Source organism: Apteryx mantelli, chromosome 1 (assembly GCF_036417845.1).
Source record: "Apteryx mantelli isolate bAptMan1 chromosome 1, bAptMan1.hap1, whole genome shotgun sequence".
Taxonomy (NCBI): Eukaryota; Metazoa; Chordata; class Aves; order Apterygiformes; family Apterygidae; genus Apteryx; species Apteryx mantelli.
In genome coordinates, this window is record NC_089978.1 from 118,509,713 (window position 1) to 118,530,362 (window position 20,650).

Consider the following 20,650-nt stretch of genomic DNA (forward strand, 5'->3'; position numbering starts at 1 on the left):
GCTGGGAGCCAGAGGAAGAGCTGAACTTGAGCCAAGTTGTGCTTACAATGACGTCTGCGTAAGATCACACTTTTATCCTGATCCACGAAGACTCTTTAAAAGAATAGCAGGCGGACAGCTGCCAGTGCATATCAGGAACAGCTCGGGAGCTAGTCTCCCCCAGCATTTGAGGGAATCTCCAGCCAGTGAGCCGGTGTCAGACCACAGTAAGAGGCTGAATTCCTGGGAGCTGGCTGAGGTTTGCTTATCCTGTCCAAAGTGTCCTCCCTCAGACACAGATCTCTTCTGAGACCCGAACACTGAGTGGGGGACTCCAGCATGCCTGAGAGTCTGTGCTAAAGCTAACCCTTCAGTGAGCTTCACCGGCTCCTCCCTCTACCTGTGCAGGCTCAGCAGAAAGAGGTAAAGGTTTATCCTTTCTTTTCTTCTCATTTTGGGAAACATATGTATATATATGGGTGTATATGGGTGTATATGGGTGTGTAAGTAGAGAGAGAGATAGGTATGAGTGTATGTATGTATATGCACACATATATATAATTGTGTGAAGCAGCAATTCATCTAGTCAGAAGTTTCGTTTTTATAGAAGAAAGTGAATGCCTGGTGACTAGGTAGATGAGGACTCCTGTCTTGAAAATGACTCGCTCATCCTTTGGACAAATCCTTTGAGCTCTCCATGGTTTGGTTCCTCCACCTCCACCAGTAAAGCAAGGAGGCTGTTTACAGGAGGTGTAATTACATTATCATTTACAAGGTACTTCTCAACTTCTCAGAGATGATGTAGAGTTGAGAGGTGGAAAGCAGTAGCTGTGAGAGCACAGTGCTTTATTTCCAGTAAAGCTGACAACTAAGCATTACTTTGGGAAAGACGGTCATTTTTCCTCGGTGATATTAAATTTTCTTCCAGCTTTTCTCGCTGAAAACTGCTGGCAAATGGTATGGACACACGGTGACATTTTCACAATTTTTTTCTTTTTGTTTCTCCTTTCCTCTTTTCTCACTCTGTGCTGGTTTGGTACTCTGGGGTAGTAAAAGATTGGGGAAAGGATGTCCATCTATAATGGAATGATTGGGGATTTTTTATTAAATAGGAACTGTGACTATACAACTATTCCCCCTCACTAAGGGGCCTGTCATCACTTGCTACTCATGCTCCCCTGGGGCCCAGCCTGTCCTTGGGAATTTGCCTCCTTCTAGAGGATGCCTTCAAGCCATCTCCAGAGGCCTAATCTATAAAGAAGAACCTCCCTCTCCCTCCTTCTATTTCAGTCATGTCCACACCAGGGGATTTTAGACAAAATGTTTCACCAGGAGGGGTAGCATCCACTGGAAATTCAGAGAAGGCACTAGAGGTGTCTGTCCAGCACAGGAGGATACAAAAAATCAGGTGTAGTTAGTGCAATGGTGTGGCCAGGCATCAGAGATGCACCTATAGGAAGTTTCTACCTCAACGGTTGCTTTTTTGTTTCCCTGAAATTTCCCATTGCAGTAAATCTGATATCCTCCCCAAGCACACAGCCCTCTGAAATGCCAGGAAAGGACATGACATTTTCACTTCAGACAGTCTCTTGAAGTTCTTAAATCTCAGAACATTTACCCACATTTGAAACAGCCTTCCAGCAAAGGCAGATGCTCCAAGAACATCTACTTTATGTGAAGAAGCTCTATCATATGTGAGCTCTCATCTATACTACTGCATGTTTGCAGACCTTTTGCATGAATTGTGTTGCCTTGCTCTTTTTGTTTTTTTAAATGAATGAATCCTCCATGAAATATCCATGGGACCAAAGCCGAAAAACTCAACACACTGATACTCTATTCAGAATTTATCTGGCTTCTGCATGAAAGGGAGTCGCTCTGATAAGGCAATGAGGAAAGTACAGGAAATAGAATCAAAAAGGGACCGCTTGGCTTATCAGGTTCAATCCATTTGAATAACAGGCAAGTACAACACAAATGGCCTTTTTTAAACTTACTAAGCTCTACCCTAAATCTCATTAGGTTTCTGCCCTCACTTCTGCTTCTGGAATGGTGTTCCAGCACCTCCTTCCCTGTTCCGTTGCTTAGAAACCTTCTGATTTCCAACCTAAATTCATTCATAGCCAATTTATATCTATTTATTCTTGTGCCACATTGTCCTTTAGCTTAAGTAGCTCTTCTCTCTCCCTAGCACTTTCCCAACCCCCAATTCCTAAAAGTATTTATAGGCAGCAAATCTCTCCTTCTTAACCTTTGTTCTGCCAGACTAAGTAACTAAGCTCCCTTCTAGTATTCACCCTACAGGCACATCACACCACGTTTTAATTATGGTGGGTAGCTGCAGTAGCATGGAGTTCAGTGCAAAATAATTAAATGCATAAAAGCTTGTACTGGTACCTGAGCTATTTTCACATCAGCTCAAATACCTCTGTGCACTACTGCAGTCACTTCTGTGACTGATAAGTAAATACACTCTCCATCCCTCTGATCATCTTGTTGCCTTTCTTTGCACCTGCTCCAGGCCGAATCTCTGTCTTGAGCATGAGTGAGCAGCACTGCACACACTATTCTGGTGGAGTCTCACAGCCTCCTGAACAATGACATTAATCTTACTCCCTGCAACTGGAAATACTGAGAACTTGCTTGCTTTTTTCACCCTCACATCACATCAGTGGTTCCTCCTCATTTGATGACTTTCGCCCACGACTTTCTCCTCCTCTGTCAGGCTGACTGAGGAACTCTCAATTGCTAGGAGAGGTCGCTGTTCCTCTCCTAGTACGTGACTTTGCACTCCCATTTCACCTCATCTCAATTACTCCAGTCTAAAAGAGCCCTCAGTTCTACTGCTGGAATCCACCTCTGTCCTGACAGTACCTCCCAGCTTTGTTCCATCAGCAGATTTCATTGGCATGCCTACTTTCAGTGCCAAGGTAATTAACACAAATATTAAAAAAGATCAGCCCTAAGAGTAATCCTTGAGCAGCCTCACAGATAACTTCCCTTCTACCTGTTAGGGAACCCATGTCTCAATTCTGCCAGTCTCTTACCCACAGGAGGACTTCTCTAATAATCCCTGTCTTCTTCAGCTGAATCTTCTTCACTAATTGCTTCTTCTGGAACACCATATCAGATGCCTTACTGAAGTCTAGGTAGATAAGATCTGGTGTGTTTCTTTTACCTAGAAGGTCAGGAATCTTACCCCAAGAAAGCCATTTACCTTTGATCAAAACATGGTGCATTTTATCATATTTTTCCCTTACCCCTCTGTCTTTATTTCTCCTTTCCTTCAAAATCTTTTCTACAGCATCACAAACTACTGAGATCCGCAAGCTGCACAAGACAAGCTGTCAGCTGTTCTTCTCATACCCAGGCTGGGGGAACATTCTCTTCCACTTGCTCTCCTCAGTCAAATCATAAAAGTTTTGCATAGCAGTCTCTTGGGGAGGGGAGGAGAAATCCTTCTTCCCAGCTTACCAGCAGGCAAAATAGCTGTTTCTCTAGATGTGGAGCAGGAGCAGCTGCCACAACACCTCTGTTTTCCCTTGAAGAGGGTGCCATGGCGAAGAGGAGGGAGGACATGCAGGGGCTAGGTGAGACCACTCACCCAGGATACAACATCTCCACTCACCTTTCTATCCCTTGCCTCCCAAACTGCCTTCACCCATTTCCCTTCTGTGCATCAAAATTGAAATGATTCCCTGAAAAAAGAGTCCTTAACAATTACCTTAGGTACATGATGCATGTACCTGACAGAGACCTTCTCCCCCTATTCACTCAACAGAACCAGATTGTATCATCAGTTGGATTCAGAGATTAACTCTGTAGAAGAAAGAGTATTCCACTCTGGAACAATACTGGAGTAGAAAAGGCCAAGGAGTGAGCAAGGAAAATCAGATCTGATCACCCTGCGTGTACAGCAAAATGTCAGCATGGCAGGGAGGGGATATTACATTTCAGATGGTTCACACAGGTACTGCATCTCTATAGCACATGACAAACACTTGACAAGGCTTAACTAACCAAACCCGAAGCCTTCTCTGTGAGCTAGGTCTGTATTATTAACATCTTTGTTTGGATACTCCTATGGTGAAGTCCTTGACAATTTCACTGGCATAAAATCAATAGGACTTTACATAATAATGCTTTACGGAATTACTCCAGAAAGACCTAAAGAATTCAGTGATGTTCTTCCTATGAAATTTCATCACAGGTATACAATTGCCAGGCAGGGGAGAGGAAAAACAACTCCAGAAACATTCCCCTTTTCTCTGAAGTTAGAATGAAGTGGTAAATGATTATGGGCTTCTCCATACTAGGAGTTTACTGAGCTACTAGGGGAATTTACAGTGTACCTCATGTCCTGCACTAATCGGTGAGGATTTTGCGTGAGGGAGATTAGCCTTCTCAGAAAGGAGATGCACTCTTACTTCAGAGCGAGAGTGTCCACATAGGACATGACTCCAGAGTGGCCTCTGAACAGCACTGTCCCTGTGTAGGCAGGCCTTCAATTTTCTGACTAAGGGGGGTACAGCAACATTAGTGGGAGAATGATGATTAGACTGGAAGAGTTGCCAGCCCTGTGTTTTAGTCTCAGGATCACATTGAGTTCTTGTTCTATACTAGCTGCTGCATAGAGACTGCTGGCTACTATATTCTGGATGAGAAAGATCTAGCCCAGGAAGGATTGCTGGAGGGACGTCCACCAGACCTTGTGCATGGCAAGCCAATTCTCAGGGTACGGCAGTTTTCTGCACAAATCACATTCTCCTAACACTGGTTCTTTGAGACCAGCCCTTGTCCAAGCCAGATGGCATCTCAGATCCACTCTCATCACTGGGGCCTAATATTTAATAGGAATCAGAAGCTAGATTTGACGCCCATACATAAAATACAAGAACATCAGACCCTTGATATGTCCAAAGCATTTTTAGAAAGGTTGAAACACTCATGCATCAGATAGTGAGGGGTGGGGGTCAGAAAACACCTCCCCAGATCAGTAGTTTATTCTCTATTTATTCATAAGAGGGCCCGTGACACCTCCTTTGGAAGCATCAAGTGCTGCTGGGACAAGTCTCCAACAGCGCTCTGCCCCTGGTCCAAGCCAGCAGAGCAAGTCCTACCTTACTTGGAGAGGTGCAGGACCCTGCTCCTTATGAACTCTGCTTTGCCTGGCTGCGCTTGCATAAGAGAATCAGAAAAACATCCTTAGCTGATGTCCTGTGTGGAACCTTCCTAAACTCTGGCTGGGATAACTGCAGGGTAGCCCACTCTCTTCTCGTTTAAGGATGGCTTAGACCATAGCATGTTATCTGGGGAGGAGGTGCAAGGAACAGCGGTAGTGGCAACTGGAAGGGACAGCACAAAGCCAGCAGTCAGTGCGTCATGTCAGCACAGGGAGGGTGGCACAGAGAGAGATTGAGAATGGAGAGGGAGAAAAGAGATCTATAGCCTTTAAAGGAAAAACAGTGGGAAACTAGGTTTGAAAATACATTAAGCTGGAGGGGAAGGGAGAAACAATAAAAGTAGGTGAAGAAAGAAGAGGAAGAAAGACAGAGAGGCAGTGGGGAAGACAGAAAGTGACACAGAAAGGGGGTGGAGAAAAAGAGAGGAAGAGAGAGAGAACCATATTAAAGGAATAAAACCAAGCAACTGAGAAGAACAAACAGCCCCACTCAACTATAAAAAGGAAAAGTGCTAAAGCAAGGAAAGAAGCAGTAAAGATACTGGAAATCAGGTAAGTAAGCATGAGGGGGGAAACAGCAGAACTGCAGAAGCATCCGTAGGGGATCAAGCTGTTAGACTCAAGGGGAAAACAGCATAAGGAGATAGTAGGACTTGGTGAGGCAGGGAAAGAAGGACGGCCAAAAATAACTTAAGAAATGTACTTTTTCTTTTCATTTCTCTCCAAAACATTCCCACTAGTAAAAAGGTGGGCTTGGGACACTTTAAAAATTAAATCCTTTTGCTATGAGCAGCTACAGAACTGACAGAGGACCCTCCCTGAAATGAATATGCATACCCGTACATTTCAATGTACCGGGAAGCAGGATGAAAGCCCCAAATATCCTCAGACAGTGTAATGCGCAAATTGTAGTTTCTGTTAGATCCAATCTCAGCATGCTGTCAGGCTGCTCTGGGAGGCTGGTGAAGGGAACTCTTACCCATGAGAGGCTTCCAGGGTATAAACACTTTATCAAGCATCTGTGTGAACTGCCTATTCCAAGGCGTGCAGAACGGCTTCAAAACATTGTAGTTTCTTTTCCTTGAGAGTATTGTATTCCTATTTTGTGACATGGAGACTGGGAATGCAACTCAAATGTACAGAATTGCCTTGCTTGTGTCTCCCAGTCATACGTACTGTGTGTGCTGCGGGTGGAATGCCTTTCTTCTCCATCCTGACACTGCTCAGGACAGTCCCAGCAAAAAGACGCACAGACCTAGAGGGACAAACACCTTCTTCCACTAGCAGCTTCTTGCTTCTTTTTATTTTAATTTCTAACTTTTTGTCCCCTTTTTGTACTTGGAATAATTACTCAATTACATTTCCATAATTTAATATTTCTAGCATTGCCACCACAGGTTTCAAAGAATACTCCAGTTTGAGAATATGGTACCTTTATCCTTCCACCTGGAGAGGAGCAAAGGAAATGAATGTAAAGGTAGTCTGCTAATTGCCACCTCTGATGCAGCCTCAGATCTGTGGTGACCCCTTAATTTCCCAGAGGAGCATTTTATTGGTCATTTGTAGTATCTAATGAGTTTTGTGGGCTTCGGATTTTAATAGCTCAGGTAAACTGAGGCAGTATCTCTGTTCCTGAAGTACTGTAAAAGCTATCAGAGGATTATATAAATAGTATTTCCAGACAAATCTCAAACGAGAAAGTCATGGACTGAATGAACTATAATTGCTGAGCTCTTCCTCATCACTAAACTTGTCAAAGTACCTTGGTGAAGCAGTATGTATGTCCCTACTGCTGCCTATGTGATCCTCCCTTTGTGGCTAAAGAACTTTACACACGTAATAGATGTGCGCATGTGTGTATGCAGCCAGGATTGGGTTAAACTGTTATTCAAAATTCTCACACAGTTTCTATATTTGCACCAAAATTCAAGGAATTCTGCTTTTGCTGGTCCTTTGAAAATCTACTCCGAGGAGAAAGCACAACATTTCTAACTTTTTTTCCCCCTTTGTTGAGGGTGGAACTCTAGTTTAGAATTCCTGAGGGTTCAGGGTTTAAAATACTCATCAGACTCTGGTCACTTGGGAACTATGTTAAGTATTCCTGCTACTATAAATATTCGTTTGTTGGTGGGGGTTTTTTCCACTCAGCAATATATTTTATCATATTTTAGTATTTAGGGTTTTCATAGGAAGAATGAATTTAAAGCTTGCCAGAAAATACAGAACTTCCTACCCCAGCCTTTCTTCTCTTTTTGACCTTCAGAGAGATTTCACACATTCTGCACGTTTGTCCTTGTTTTCTGACTTATCTTGCAGCATTGAAAATAGACGAGAAGGAATGAGTAATTCAGCACTATACCATGTCATTAGGGAGCATATTTCAGAGACTGCTCCACACCTCGGGTGCTATTGTATGAGGCACGAGGACAGAGGCTTAAAATTAGAAATGGTTCCCAGGAGGCACCATAGAAACTTCAATCTTTGGGCTAAGAATTCATATAGAGGAAAAGAAATCAATTTTATGGTTATTGATAAGAAACAGAAAGATCTCTGTCAACAATATGCTAACACTCCATCTCTTTCCTGAAACAAAGAAATATCCATGCCATATAGTAAGTAATGAGATGAATGCCTCTAAGTCTCTCTAGTGTATCTTTAAAGAGGGGGCAGTGTTTTTTAATGTAAGAACAAAGGGTTTTACACTTACTTTTCTATCTTTCTTCACTATGTTTTGATTATAGACATGCAATAAGAACAGTCAAAAATTTCCAAATGAAACTCTTCCACCTTAGAAGCGGAAAAGCTGAGGGGTGCCTTGATTAGGTCATAGGGTGGCTCTGGAAATGGGACTGTCCAGCCAGGGCAACTGCTGCACAGCTGCAGGGTCTTTTGCTGCATTCAGATGTCCAGTGAAGAAAGGAGAGAAAAGCAAGATGAGAAAAAAAAAAAAGTCTCCAGTTTAACATAAAGCTTTCTAAGAGGACTGGATTTTATTCCCACTTCTTACTCCAATTTCCTATGTTATATTGGGGGAAATCACTTAAGCCACATTTCTTCACAAGTGACCCCTAAATGGTGTCTCTCACTTTCTGGATGCCTGACTTTTAGATGTGGTCTAACTCATGGAAATGATAAACTTTCCCACTCCAGTGTTAACTGAAGAGAGCTGTGCTTTGAACATATGTTGTATAATGCTAAGTACACTGAAAGAAAAAAACAGACTAGCAGCATCTCCAACCAGCTTTCAGAATTAATGAACATTTTTTATCTTAATCCCTCACTGCCTTAGTTCCTGAGCTGTAAAGTTGGGATAATACCATCTCCTCACCTCCGGGTGGTGATGAAAATAAGTAAATTAATAATTGTGAAGCAATCAGATACTGTTGTGATGAAAGCCATAGGAAACCCCATGAGGAAACCAATAATTCTGTCTTTAGAACAGGACTTGAATAATGTACAGTAAATGAGGCACAGGCCACCTACTGAACAATGAAGAGAAAACAAAACATTGAATAGCTGCTGTTCAAGAAAGCCCCAACCAGGCTGGCACGGAATAAGGCAGGCATCCTGTGCAAAGAATGAGGTGACAATGTGAGGATGTGGTTAAAGACTCACAGCCATGAGGCACAGGCACAAAGAGATTGAATTAAGATTGCTTAGAAAACTAACTCCCAGCTGCTTGGTTTTGCAAATTTAATATTAGTTTGGGGGTTTTTTTAAAAGGTGTGTGTGTGCATATATATATACACACACTGAGTATATAAAGTAACCCACTCACAAGCTATAGCCAGACATCTTCCCGAATGAGAAATGAAATACTTGGAGGCGAGGATACAGCAATCAGGTTAAAGTGTGAAGAGAATCCTACAAATCAGAAAGAAAGAAAGAAAGAATGAGATTTGACAAGGCTCTTGATACTAAGTGGGAAGTAGATAGTCGCTGAAAAATTCCCCTTTCTAAAGCTGAAAACATTAACAACTGGGCAGTGTAAAGAGTTAAGCAGTCAAAACTGCTGAAAAGCTGAGGCAGGGCTCCAAATGGGGAGCTCAGCTGTAAGGGAAAAACTGGGAAGGGACAGGCAAGGGACAGGAAACATGGTGGCGTGCAGAGGTAAAAGATGGAGAAAGTCTGTGAATAAGAGCCCTCTCCTTCTCCCATTACCTCTCCAGTCCCTTCACTGTTTTTTTCAACACTGTTCTGACAGGCATCATTTGCAGTCTATGGACCAGCCTAAAATCACATAGACGGCTTTTTTGTTGCCATATTGCATTCAGTGTGGTGCCTACTATCACCTCCATGTTTCCTTATACCAGCCACCCCTACTGACTACACAGTGCTTACGAACAGTTTCTCTCAGCAGAGCTTGGGAACTGCTTTCCTAAGCCAGTCCCGATATTTCTCAGCATGTTTCTACTCTCTGGCACTCCCTTTGCCCTGTTTGGCTGTCATCTCAGTGTATTCATCACTGCCCAATTTAGTATCAACCGCAAATACATATAAGTTAGCTTCTCCTTACAGAGATAAAGATACTGTAAAGAGCACCAAGCTCTGTAATCCTGAATTGGATGTTCTTCATGCTGTTAGTTAAGCAGTAAGCTGAATAAAATCCATTTGCCTGTTTGCAGCATTTATTTCAGAGAGAATTGCTTTTTTTCCTAAAAAAAGCACATGCGAGGCTTTACTTGGCTTACACCAAGTCCAGTTTTATTGCATTTGTTGGGCTAAGGGCCCACTTTTGTAAGGCATAGATAGAATCCCAAGAGAATCTGAGGGGTCCCTGCATGCCAAATGCAAGCCTGGATACTGCTATCATGTAGTTACTCGAAGCAGGATTTTCAAACACCATGGGCCACATTCAGCCCTCAGCTTGACTCACCTGAGTTCAAGGTCTCTTCTGTTCTTGGTCTCCAGCGTCTACATCAGGCAGATCTTGGCCCTAAGGTTTGTATATGTTGAAGCAAAGTTGGACCCTGGCCAAGAAAAAAAAAAAAAAAGCAGTAGATGTCCTGGATAGACAAATAATAAGAATTTAGCAAAGTGGAAGACTCTGCAGTTTCTACTACCACTTCAGATGAAAATATTCTACGTAACACTGTCATCTGTGTGTGTAACACATCCCTAATGTATACACTTGGAGGTGTTGAGTGATCTCCCTCTGTCTGTGTCTCTGTGTGCGTCAGGGTATGTGTGTGTTCAGGAGGTGACAGGTCATTCAACTCCTTTATCTTCTCACCCACTCTCTTTTTTATGAACTCTGAGATCCTCCACATTTGGAGAGCAGGGGGAAAGGACACCTCATCAAGGAATAACAAGCTGTCTGCAACTGCAAGCAAGGCCAATGGTCTGGATACCAGCACGACCCTTCCAGAAATTGCAGTTAACTCAGGGTGAGCAGAAAGACAAGAGAGCCTGGATGGCTGTCTTCTAGGACAGAAGCTGTTAACACAGCTCTGTCTTCCCCATTTGATTCAAGCACAGGAATCACAATCACTGTCCTTGCTGCTGATTCCAGCACAGGATTTTTAACCCAAGAAACTAGAAAGAAACCCACATAAATGTGCCAGTCCATTTTTTTAAGCATAAAGGAGTATGAACACAGTTCAGATCCATGCATAGATCAGAGTTACAAAACTGGCTAAAGAACTGGCCTATTTCAGGCTGAAACTTATCATAAGCACATGCTCATGCATATGATGCCAGAGGGATAGTGTTTGGATGACAATGGTCACTGTTCATCCATCGTACACATAAGAAAGAGCCAACATCAGTAGCAGTGAACAAAAAGATACAGGCTGAGGTGGGCTTTAGGATCAATTTGTGTCCCAAAGCCCTGAGAAGCCTCTGGAATTCAAAGCATCGCACCCACTCTGGAGAATGCAGTTCTAGCTTTATTCATCTTATAGTGTTGTAAGCCACATGCCCCCAAAAGCCTCCCTGTTTGGGTCTTAGCAACAAAGGAGCACGATACACTGGTACTGAAAAGGTTGCTTCTTCCTTTTGGGCACTGATCCCGGCTGTGGGCTCTGTCAGAAATAACAGACACTCGTCTCTTAGGAAAGCACCCCTCTGGTTGTGTGCCTGTTACAGAAGGGTAGTGCCAGGTGTGCCTGCAATAGACGGGTAGAATGAGAGGGACACCTTTCAGATCCAAGAGAGTATTGTCCTAGGACACAAGACAGAAGGGTGTCAGTTTGCCCTGCAGCTATGGTCTGTGATGGAGTCTGTGGAAGCAGCCTTGTGTTGCTGTTGTGAAGTCCAAGAGGCAGTGCTGCACAGAAAAAAGGACACAGGTTTGCAAGCCACAAGCCCTGAGCTCTGCCCCCATGCTGCTACTGACAGTGACCTTGAAGAAAGTTTTTCTCATTCTATACCCCAGTGATCATTTGCAAGACAAAGGTGACAGTACCTGCACCCTGCTGGATGCTGTGAGACTGAGCTACTGCTAACAGGGGGCCAGAGATCTTTAAGTGAAAGGTATAGCTTTATAAAAAAATCAGTATTAACTACGCTCTCCAGTGGCAGAGCTGAAAGTGTTCTTCCTAAGTGTCTAGAAGTGTGAACAGCCAGTTTTGCAGTGCTGGGACCACTCAGGCCTGGCTGTAACCTGACAGTTTGTAATGCTTTCCCAGGGAAAAGATCTCCACCCAGGTACACCTGCGGTAGCTATCTGTTGTGCCACACACTCCAGTGGAGCTGGTAGGAGGTGACAGCTGGAGGAAGGGAGGCCACAAGCAATTCCTAGGCATTGACCATGCCACAACCGGCCTGGATGCTCCAACTAAAGCAGGCTGTCAAATCTTTCATGCCCAGTGCTTAACAGATATGATTCCCTGTCCATTTGGTACCTCAGAAGTGGGGGACTTGTTGCATGGCCTCCATACACCAGGGCTGTGTCTGTCGCATGACCCTGTTCATAACGTCTCATGCACCAGGTTTAAAGTTGGTTGGGAAGTCTGATTATTATCAAATACACAAGGGCATCAAGGCAAAAATATAATGGCTTTGAATTCATTCCTTTTTTCCTCTCTGGGAACCGCACTTCCCTCACACAAACAGGCCTTTCTCGGAGAGCCTCTCTGAGTGTGTCTGGGACCTGCCAAGGGGAAGAGGTGCGCTGAGAGAGAGAGCGCAGAAACAATGCTATAATCAGGCTCTCCACTTTATTTTAGAAACATCCTGCAGAGATGGCGTCCTCCTGTCACCTTCCTTGTGGGAAAAGTTACTGTGAAGTGTTGAGCTCAGCTATTTATATCTCTACTGATAGTCTCGCCTGTCTTCTAAAGAGGGGGAAACCAGTAGATTCCTAGCAATCCCTGGGGAAATAGGCTTATACTGAGAAGAGAATTGTGTAGGGAAAACATTCACATGGCAGGAACAGTCTGCCTGCCTCTTTGGTGTGAATTTCCCAGCTGTTCCCTGAAGCCATGGCTAGTTTGACCAGAACCAGTGCATCTGCCAGAGCAAGAAGCAGTGATGCAAAACGCCTGCCTGTCATTCAGATCATGTGGCATCATAAACAGGAAGGGCAAAACTGCTCTGAGAGCTACAAACACTTACCCTCCCACAGAAGAAGGTAACACAAAAAAGGATAGGAAGCAGCAGTAATTTGTTTGCAAGCCAGCCTGGCATACCAGCAGGTGCCATCTCTGCAGGGGTATTTTTATCTTGGAATTTGGCAGTCACAAGGCCTGGAGCTGGGTGGATTCCACGCCTGGTCTGCAGCCTTGATATTTGGTTTTCCCCAGCTTTAATAGCATTCCAAGTGATGATTAAGCCAGGATGGCCACATCATTGGGTTTGTGCCGGGCAAAGCTGGTCTTTGTCACATACACATTCCCTGTTGCCAAGATCTCATGACTGCGCACAACTTTGTTGACCCAGCAGAAAGCTATCGGGCAAAAGCACAGCAGTGCAGTGGCACAGTCCAAGGGTCTGCATGAATATGCACAACTTTCCTGTCAAGACATTCTGGTATCAGGTGCTGAGACCCTGCAAAGATACCCAGAGCTTTTTTTTGCTGAGTCACACCAGAGTGAAACCAGATTTGTCCAATTAAGTCCAAACTAGGAATATAAAAGGCCACAGATGCTCACATGCTGAGAGGTAAAAGCATGTGGGGATAACAGTGGTCTGGGAAAGAGGAAAAGGAACTATATGGAAAATTCCCAAGAATAGTAAAGCCCTGAGGAGAAAGGTTAAGTCAGAGACAGTCCTGCAGAGCCAGAAAAAGCTGTCAGGAGGTGATAACCATGCTTCTTTGCTTGCTGCCAACAGACAACTAGATGCGTTCTTCTGTTGTTTTAGGATGCTCTTGGATTAGCACTGGCAGGACAGCTCACTAAAACTAAAGAACAGCTAAGCCATGTATGCAGTACTGGGAGGGAAACGACCTTCTCTTGGTATCAGAAACCCACCCTCCCTTTCCGCCTACCTCCTTGCAGCAGCCACCTGGTTCTCTGTTGTGCCATAAGCAAGCATAGGAGGAGATATTTAGCTCTCTGGGTAACACGTGCTTCTCAGACAGCAGCTCTTCCTTTAAACAGCCTGTGCAGGGGAGCAGCCAGCAGGGAAGAGCAGAGGGAATGGCCCTAAAATCCAGTCTAAGCCCCACAGCTGTCAACCTTGGACCATTCTGATAACACCTCCTCTTAGAAAAAATTACACATGTGTGAGACAAGTAAATTATTGTTACTCCCATGCCCATTGCCATTTTTTATTTCTGGACTGCTCTTGCATTTAAGTTTGCCAACTTCATGTTCTGTGCATTTCAGTTTTACAATCTGCAAGCGCCTAGTGTAGCAGCCTTCCCTGAAAAACACAAGCCATGGTAACACCTCAAACTGTACCTGCCCTGTACCTCTACCCTGTACCTGGGTAGAACCAATGTGAAGACGTGCTTGGTCTGCAATTCCAAACATGCATGGCAACATAGAAAACTCAGCCTTGCTGCAATCAGGGAGAACTTTGTTCATTTTTACCCTAATGAGCAAGGTGAATCAAGAACAGGCAGCCAGTCAACTAGCAACAGCAGAAGCCATAGGGACACCTGCAAACAATACATACTCACATGGAAAAATGGGGAGACCATTGATCATGCTGCCCCACAGGGAGTACTCCACATGTGTAGCTGTGCTACAGCACACTGGACCTTGGACACACCAGTGCAGCAAAGTCTAGGTAGGTGGTTGCCATGTCAGCACTCTGCAAGGAAAATGATGCTGATTTCAGTAATACAGTACAGGCAACTGTCTTTAAATATTTCCCATCACTGATTTATCTGCCTATATTTAATCCCTTGGCTACTCTAGGTGCTCACAGGACAAATCATGATGCTAATTTCTCCAGAATGCAGTAACTACACCAAAGCCAGGAAGTTCAGAAGACAGGACAGACCTTCAGGTTCACCATTTTTACCAGTGCAGATAAAGGGAGAGTCTGAAAGAATAGATGATTTTCCAGAACGATTAATTGATTTTCTGTGTTACTGCTTTTCCGGCTCTGGGCTGGCAGCAGATGAAACAGCTTCTATATAACTCCAAGCAGAAACCAGGATCTACATTAGCATGATTGCAGCATTCCTGCCAGGAAAGAGCCAGAGCCTATCTTTTGCTTCCTGGTATGCTCTTTCTCCATTCTCACACAGATCCCAACATGCAGAGGAAGAAGCAAATGATCACCTCCCGTCTCCTTACCTGGGGGAATCCTTGGCTTTCATCAGGGCAGCATTCAGTAGCGACAGGAGTTTAAGGATTCAACTTTTGATGGTATAAATTGCATGCACTGCTATGTTAAATTGTATCAGTTACATAACTGGCAGGGAGGGGAGGTTTGTTCCCACAACAATCGCATCTCTGTGTTCTCCAGCTTCTGCACACTGGAAATCTCAATACTGCTGCAGTGAATTTTCAGCATTTAACAGTGTCTGCTCTCCACAGCCGTTCTTTGCACAGTAAAAACAACTGGTTCTTAAAGACAAGACAAGGGACAATAAAGAAGGAGAGTTAACACTTCTGGTCCCTACAGCTTGGGGATTTACTTTGTCTAGTGGCTTTTGATATTTCATTTTGACAATTATTAAGCTTTTCATTTATTTATTAAGAGAGCATTTTCAAAAAGTGTGACTGTGAGAGAACATTATCTCCAAGGTAATACTGTGCACTTTATAGCACCTAGCCCTTGGTTCATGCACAGGGGAGAGCTTCACAGTGCCCCGGGAAGGTAAGTATGGTGAATGTAACTGAATCAAATGATCTCTCATGCACTCCCACAGAGCCACACGAAGGATGGATTAAACCCATCATTCTCTTTTTATCCAGAAGGTTAAGTGACTCGGCCAGAAGCAGTCTGTCAGAGTCGGAAACAAAATGGAAGCAGGTTCTGCTGCATCCTGAAATTGCAATCTTTCTACCAGCCTACCTTACCTTTCCTCTCATCAGACCACCTACTGAACAGCAGTTCCCAGGAGCTGCTAGTCCTTTGGAGGCATTTCTTGAGAGGCGTTTCAAGGGAGGCTTTTTTGATTGTTTGTTTGTGTAATTTGAACTGAGAGTTTTATTTCAGAGTTTAAGGAAAGGAGACGGAGCAAAACCCACAACTTAGATTTTGCAGCAGTTCCCTCTACAGGCAGACAGGTATGGCAGGGCTGGCAGCAGAGTTAGGTTTACAAGACGGGCACAGCTCACTGAAGTCTTTGCTACTCCCAAAAGCGTTTGTGACTCGACTGAAACACTTGGAGCTAGCGACACTGCAAAACCAAAGCAAAACCCATGGGCAAGGGGCAGGTGGGCAACAGGAAGGCTTTCTATGCATTTCTTTTAGTGGTAGCACCAAGCTCAAAAATGAAGCCCAGTGCTGTGAGCACTTCTCGTTCCATATGTCTGTGCAGATATTACACAAAGTCAATAGGAGCTGCAGACATATAAAAGCCCCAAGGCACTGCTCAGACTGACCTGTAGGCTCCAGTCTTATCTCCCAGAGGATCAGTCCACTTAAGGACTCCCAGCATACAGTTTGCAGACAGATGAATATTGCTTTAACTACACAGTCCATTGAGGAGGCAATATGCCGACCACAGTGAAAGGACTTTCTGAACCAAGAAGAAAATCTGGGTCACCCTCAAAAATTTTATCAGCCCATTTAACAGGTTGTAGTTGGATTATGCAAAAAAGTCTTTTTTTGTTTCAGTAAGCTGCACCAAAAAAACCCCCAGCACATTGTTTTTGATGGATGTGAAACAAGTTTTCAGCAAAACAAAACTCGTTTATGTCAGGTTAAAAAAAAACTCACATTTTCTTTGACACAAAATAAGCCATTTCACTGCATAGATGCCTGGTAGGGCATTTCCTAACCTTTCTTAGAACCACTATCTCTCTTCTGTTCATTTTCTCCCACAGAGGCTGTGTCTGAGTTTCCCTTGAAGGCTTCTCACCTTCCTGGTGAGCAAAAATGGGGGACTGGAGTTTCCTGGGAGAGTTCCTCGAGGAGGTCCACAAACACTCCACAGTGGTGGGGAAAGTCTGGCTGACCGTACTCTTCATCTTCCGGATGCTGGTACTTGGTACAGCAGCCGAGTCCTCGTGGGGGGATGAGCAGTCTGACTTCATGTGCGATACCCAGCAACCCGGTTGTGAGAACGTCTGCTATGACAAGGCTTTCCCCATCTCCCACGTCCGGTTTTGGGTTCTCCAGATCATCTTTGTCTCCACTCCATCTCTGGTTTACATGGGCCACGCGATGCACACAGTGCGCATGGAAGAGAAAAGGAAGATGAAGGAGGCAGAAACAGAGGCCCGGGAGATGAAAAACAGTGGTGACACATACTACCAGCAGAAGTGCCCTGTGGCAGAGAAGGCCGAGCAGTCTTGCTGGGATGAATCAGGAGGCAAAATTATACTCAGGGGCAGTTTGCTGAACACCTACGTCTACAGCATTTTGATTCGCACCGCCATGGAAGTGGCCTTTATTGTTGGACAGTACATCTTGTATGGGATCTTCCTGGAGACTCTATATATCTGCCAGCGGGCACCTTGCCCTCATCCTGTCAACTGCTACGTTTCCCGGCCCACCGAGAAGAACGTGTTCATTGTCTTCATGCTGGCTGTGGCAGTGCTCTCTCTATTCCTCAGCCTGGCTGAGCTGTACCACTTGGGCTGGAAAAAAGCCAAAGAGAAGTGCTCTCGGGCTTACAAACCCAGCCCCAGCACAGCCCCCGGCAGACTGGAGTCTGCCCCACAAGTAGAGAGGGCCCAGATGTACACTCCCCCTCCAGATTTTAATCAGTGCTTGGCAAGTCCCAATGGGAAGTTCATCAGCCCCTTCAGCAACAAGATGGCTTCCCAGCAGAACACTGCCAACTTCGCCACCGAGAGGGTCCACGGTCAGGAGGATGCTGCCAGCGAAGGGCCCTTCATTAAATCCAGCTATGTGGAAAGTCCAGAGGTAGTCAATGAATGTGCAGCGCCTGCCTTCCCCGAGAACTACTTCAATGAGAAACGCCGATTCAGCAAGACCAGCCGTGCCAGCAGTAAGGCTAGGTCAGATGATTTGTCTGTGTGACCTATCTCCAGGGATGAGGAACACTCTCAGTGCTTAGTAAACTTCTGCAAGGTGGACTCCAGGCTCTTGCCACTAACCTCTCTCTCTTTTAACACCCTCCTGCTCCTTATCAGTGAACGTCATTGCCATATTGCAGACAGCACTCCTCACACCTCAAGAAAGAGGCAGCCACTGGGGGACACACACCTGGAGGTTGAAGAGAGGCACCCTCTTGATGAAAATACGGGCAAGCAGGGCCATCCTCACATCTCATGGGACCCATAGGGATTGGGGACGTGCTGTCCTTAGCTGCAAACTGGTAGAGCTGGCTAGCAGACTCACTCAAACATGAGGCCAGCTATCCACTGCAACACTATATTCAACAGACTGAACCTCAACCCCCTTGCATCTGCTTTGGTGTCCATTTAACATTTGCTACATCAGCTTAGCAATTATACCAAGCTAATGCTTCTCTCACCTGCAAGGGACAGAAACACATTGGTAGGCTTTCTAAAAGAAAGACTTTCTCTTCTGCTTTTTTCTCTCTCTTTCTAAGCCTCCCTCTCTCTTCTTGAGCCCCGATATTTTATACCAGTTTACCTATACAGTAAATCCTACTTGAATTTTTGACACTGTGTATATAACTCTTCCCATAGATAAGGATTGCCCATGGTCCCCCAAATGCCATTGCCTCGTGTCTAACTTTAAAATCCCTTTCTCATTCCTACTTCAGAAAAGCGGACTGGCCCCAGGAGCTCTGGGATATTGGTTAGGTGACCAGCTGATGAAGGCTATGGAATTTTCCCAAGATATTTATGTCATCAATTCTAAGCAAGACATCCATTAATAGAAATGGAGATTCTCCTGTGAGAACATATATTCTACTAGTAAAAAAAAAAGGAGGAATTATCATGTGGAAACAAAGTGATTTTTCCCCCTTTTTAAACTCATCTTTCAAGCAACCTGAATGCTGCTGAAAAGGTGCTACCAGCTGCCAACTTGGGAGAAAAACATCCTCTGTTTATCTGCAGAAGGGGTACGGCCTGTGTCCTCTCCTCACTGCCCTGCCAAAACACTTCAGCATCATTTGCAAGGAGCAAGAGTCCTCTCCAGGCCCCACACAGCATTTAGCTCTCAGCTGCTCTCTCTAGCCTGTCAGTCAGTGCAAGCCATGATATTTGTCCTCATGACAGGTCCCTGTTCTGCCATTGGATCCTCTTTGTCTCCACTCCATCCCTAGTGCACATAGCCTAAGAAACCAGCCATGGACCAGCTCTTTCCACCACTGTAGCCATGCAGTGCAGCTGTTGGAGGCCAACACTGCACAGTGAGTCTGGTGGATGAGGTCTCTAGGCAGCTCCCACTCCAGACACGTTTCCTCACTGCAGAGCTGACATCCTTCTTTTACAGAGATACGCTAACCAGATCCAAGCTGCTCCCTTCTGTTTACCCTGCACTGCCCTTTCAGAAACAGGCCGTAGCTTCCCAACACTGGACTGTGTGAGCATACGGCCTGGGACTAGCTTATGAGAGGGCTGAGCCATTCCCTCTCATAGGGGCTGTTGAAAGGGTTTGTGAATGCTTGTTCCTGATACATTGTTAGATTTGGTACAGTTCCCTGTACACATACATACATTGTCACTCACAGAGCGGAAAAAAGGTTTTTTGTTTGTAAGGTGTTTTTCATACATGTATTTTTTAATCCTGAAAAGACCTGCGTGCTCTCCTTAACATGAGATTGTGGTCAATTGTGCCTAGGTTTGTCCTAATAAAGTTATAACTTCAACTCTTCTTGTTGGTGTTTCACCTCTCACATGGCTGAGAATGAGCTGCTAGCATCGATCAGATTGCCCACCAGCCTCAGCCACTCAGAGATCACAAAAATCCCCTTTGCCCAGAGTGGCAGGAATGAAGAGAGGGCTTGGCCAGGGGGGTAAATAATCAACATTGAGAATGACTGATTGACTGGCTGGTCCACAAACAGAAACCCCCTGCAGCCCCCCTGCCTGCTTTGCAATACCAAGGAAGAATGGAAAAAGCTGGCCAGAGATCAGCAGCTCTGACTGTAGCAATGGAAATACTCCCTGCATGCCTCCCTTAGCACACTTCTATACCCAGAGAGGCCACCTGTGATGTGAGGCCAACTGAGCAGGAAAAGGTTAGCAAAACCTGTCCCCTGAGCATCCAGTCTGTTGTCCATCAAAGTCAAAGCAGTAACACGCCTTGAAAGGCTTTTTAAGAGGTGAGGTCCAGAGAGGCAGAGTCCACTGTTAACCATCTCTGCAAAGAGTTCCTGTAGAAACTACATCTTAAGATGCAGTTGTCCAGTCCAAAGAAAACCCTTTCTGTCCCCAGCTCATGCCTCCCCTTCCTGTACCAAATCTGATGCTCATCTCTTGTTCCCTTATTTCTGGCTTTCACAGGCTCCCTTCTCCTGACCTTGCATCATCCTGTCCACCCACAGGAAGTGCCTTTCCTTCCTCTCTCCACATAATCTCCCATCCCATGGGACTCTGCAAGCTGGGAAGCAGGAGAGAGGTAAAGTACTGGGTCCCAGCAATGAGCCTAAGAGGAGCCATATGGAGTGAAATCAGAATTTGATGAAGAACCACAACAAGGACCTTTAACTATGTGAGAAACTGCAGGGACACTTTAAGATCACTTGGGGGATGTCAGCCCAGACAGGAGGATGCCATCTCAGCACCCACAGCCACACAAAGTAACAAGGAGGCAGGATTAGTCCTAGCAGGCCTGGGTTTTTTCAGTTGGCATGTGTGCAGCCCTGAGCAAGTCTGTCCCTTAGGATGCAGCCTTGCTGGGAGAAATATGCAATGAATAAGTCAGGAGCTTATTAAAACATATTCACAGCTAGTTTTTCCTTAGAAAGATTCTATGCAAGCACTAATCCAGGCCTGGTTAATAAACTATTCGTGGTTTATGACAAGCAGTGGCCCA

General features: G+C 44.9%; 1 protein-coding gene across 4 annotated transcripts; it reads left to right on the plus strand.

Annotated features, from left to right (window-relative positions):
* Positions 1-150: 150 nt before the first annotated feature.
* On the plus strand, positions 151-19,481 carry GJA5 (gap junction protein alpha 5). Of its 4 annotated transcripts, none has more exons than XM_013950249.2 (4): positions 151-402; positions 14,805-14,925; positions 16,555-17,694; positions 18,429-19,481. In XM_013950249.2, exons 3-4 carry the CDS (start codon positions 16,607-16,609, stop codon positions 18,466-18,468), a joined length of 1,128 nt encoding a protein of 375 aa, XP_013805703.1. In that variant the 5' UTR covers positions 151-402; positions 14,805-14,925; positions 16,555-16,606; the 3' UTR covers positions 18,469-19,481. The 4 variants fall into 4 exon arrangements, with proteins under 4 accessions (XP_013805703.1, XP_013805705.1, XP_013805702.1 ...); XM_013950248.2 differs by lacking the exon at positions 151-402 and adding an exon at positions 5,401-5,713; XM_013950251.2 differs by lacking the exon at positions 14,805-14,925.
* The last annotated feature ends 1,169 nt before the right edge of the window (positions 19,482-20,650 follow it).

Coding starts and splice junctions, on each gene's coding strand:
- GJA5 (XM_013950249.2), top strand. CDS start 16,607: ATGGGGGACTGGAGTTTCCTGGGAGAGTTCCTCGAGGAGGTCCACAAA. Junction 17,695..18,428: donor CGTGCCAGCAGTAAGGCTAG/GTCAGATGATTT, acceptor TTCCTACTTCAG/AAAAGCGGACTGGCCCCAGG.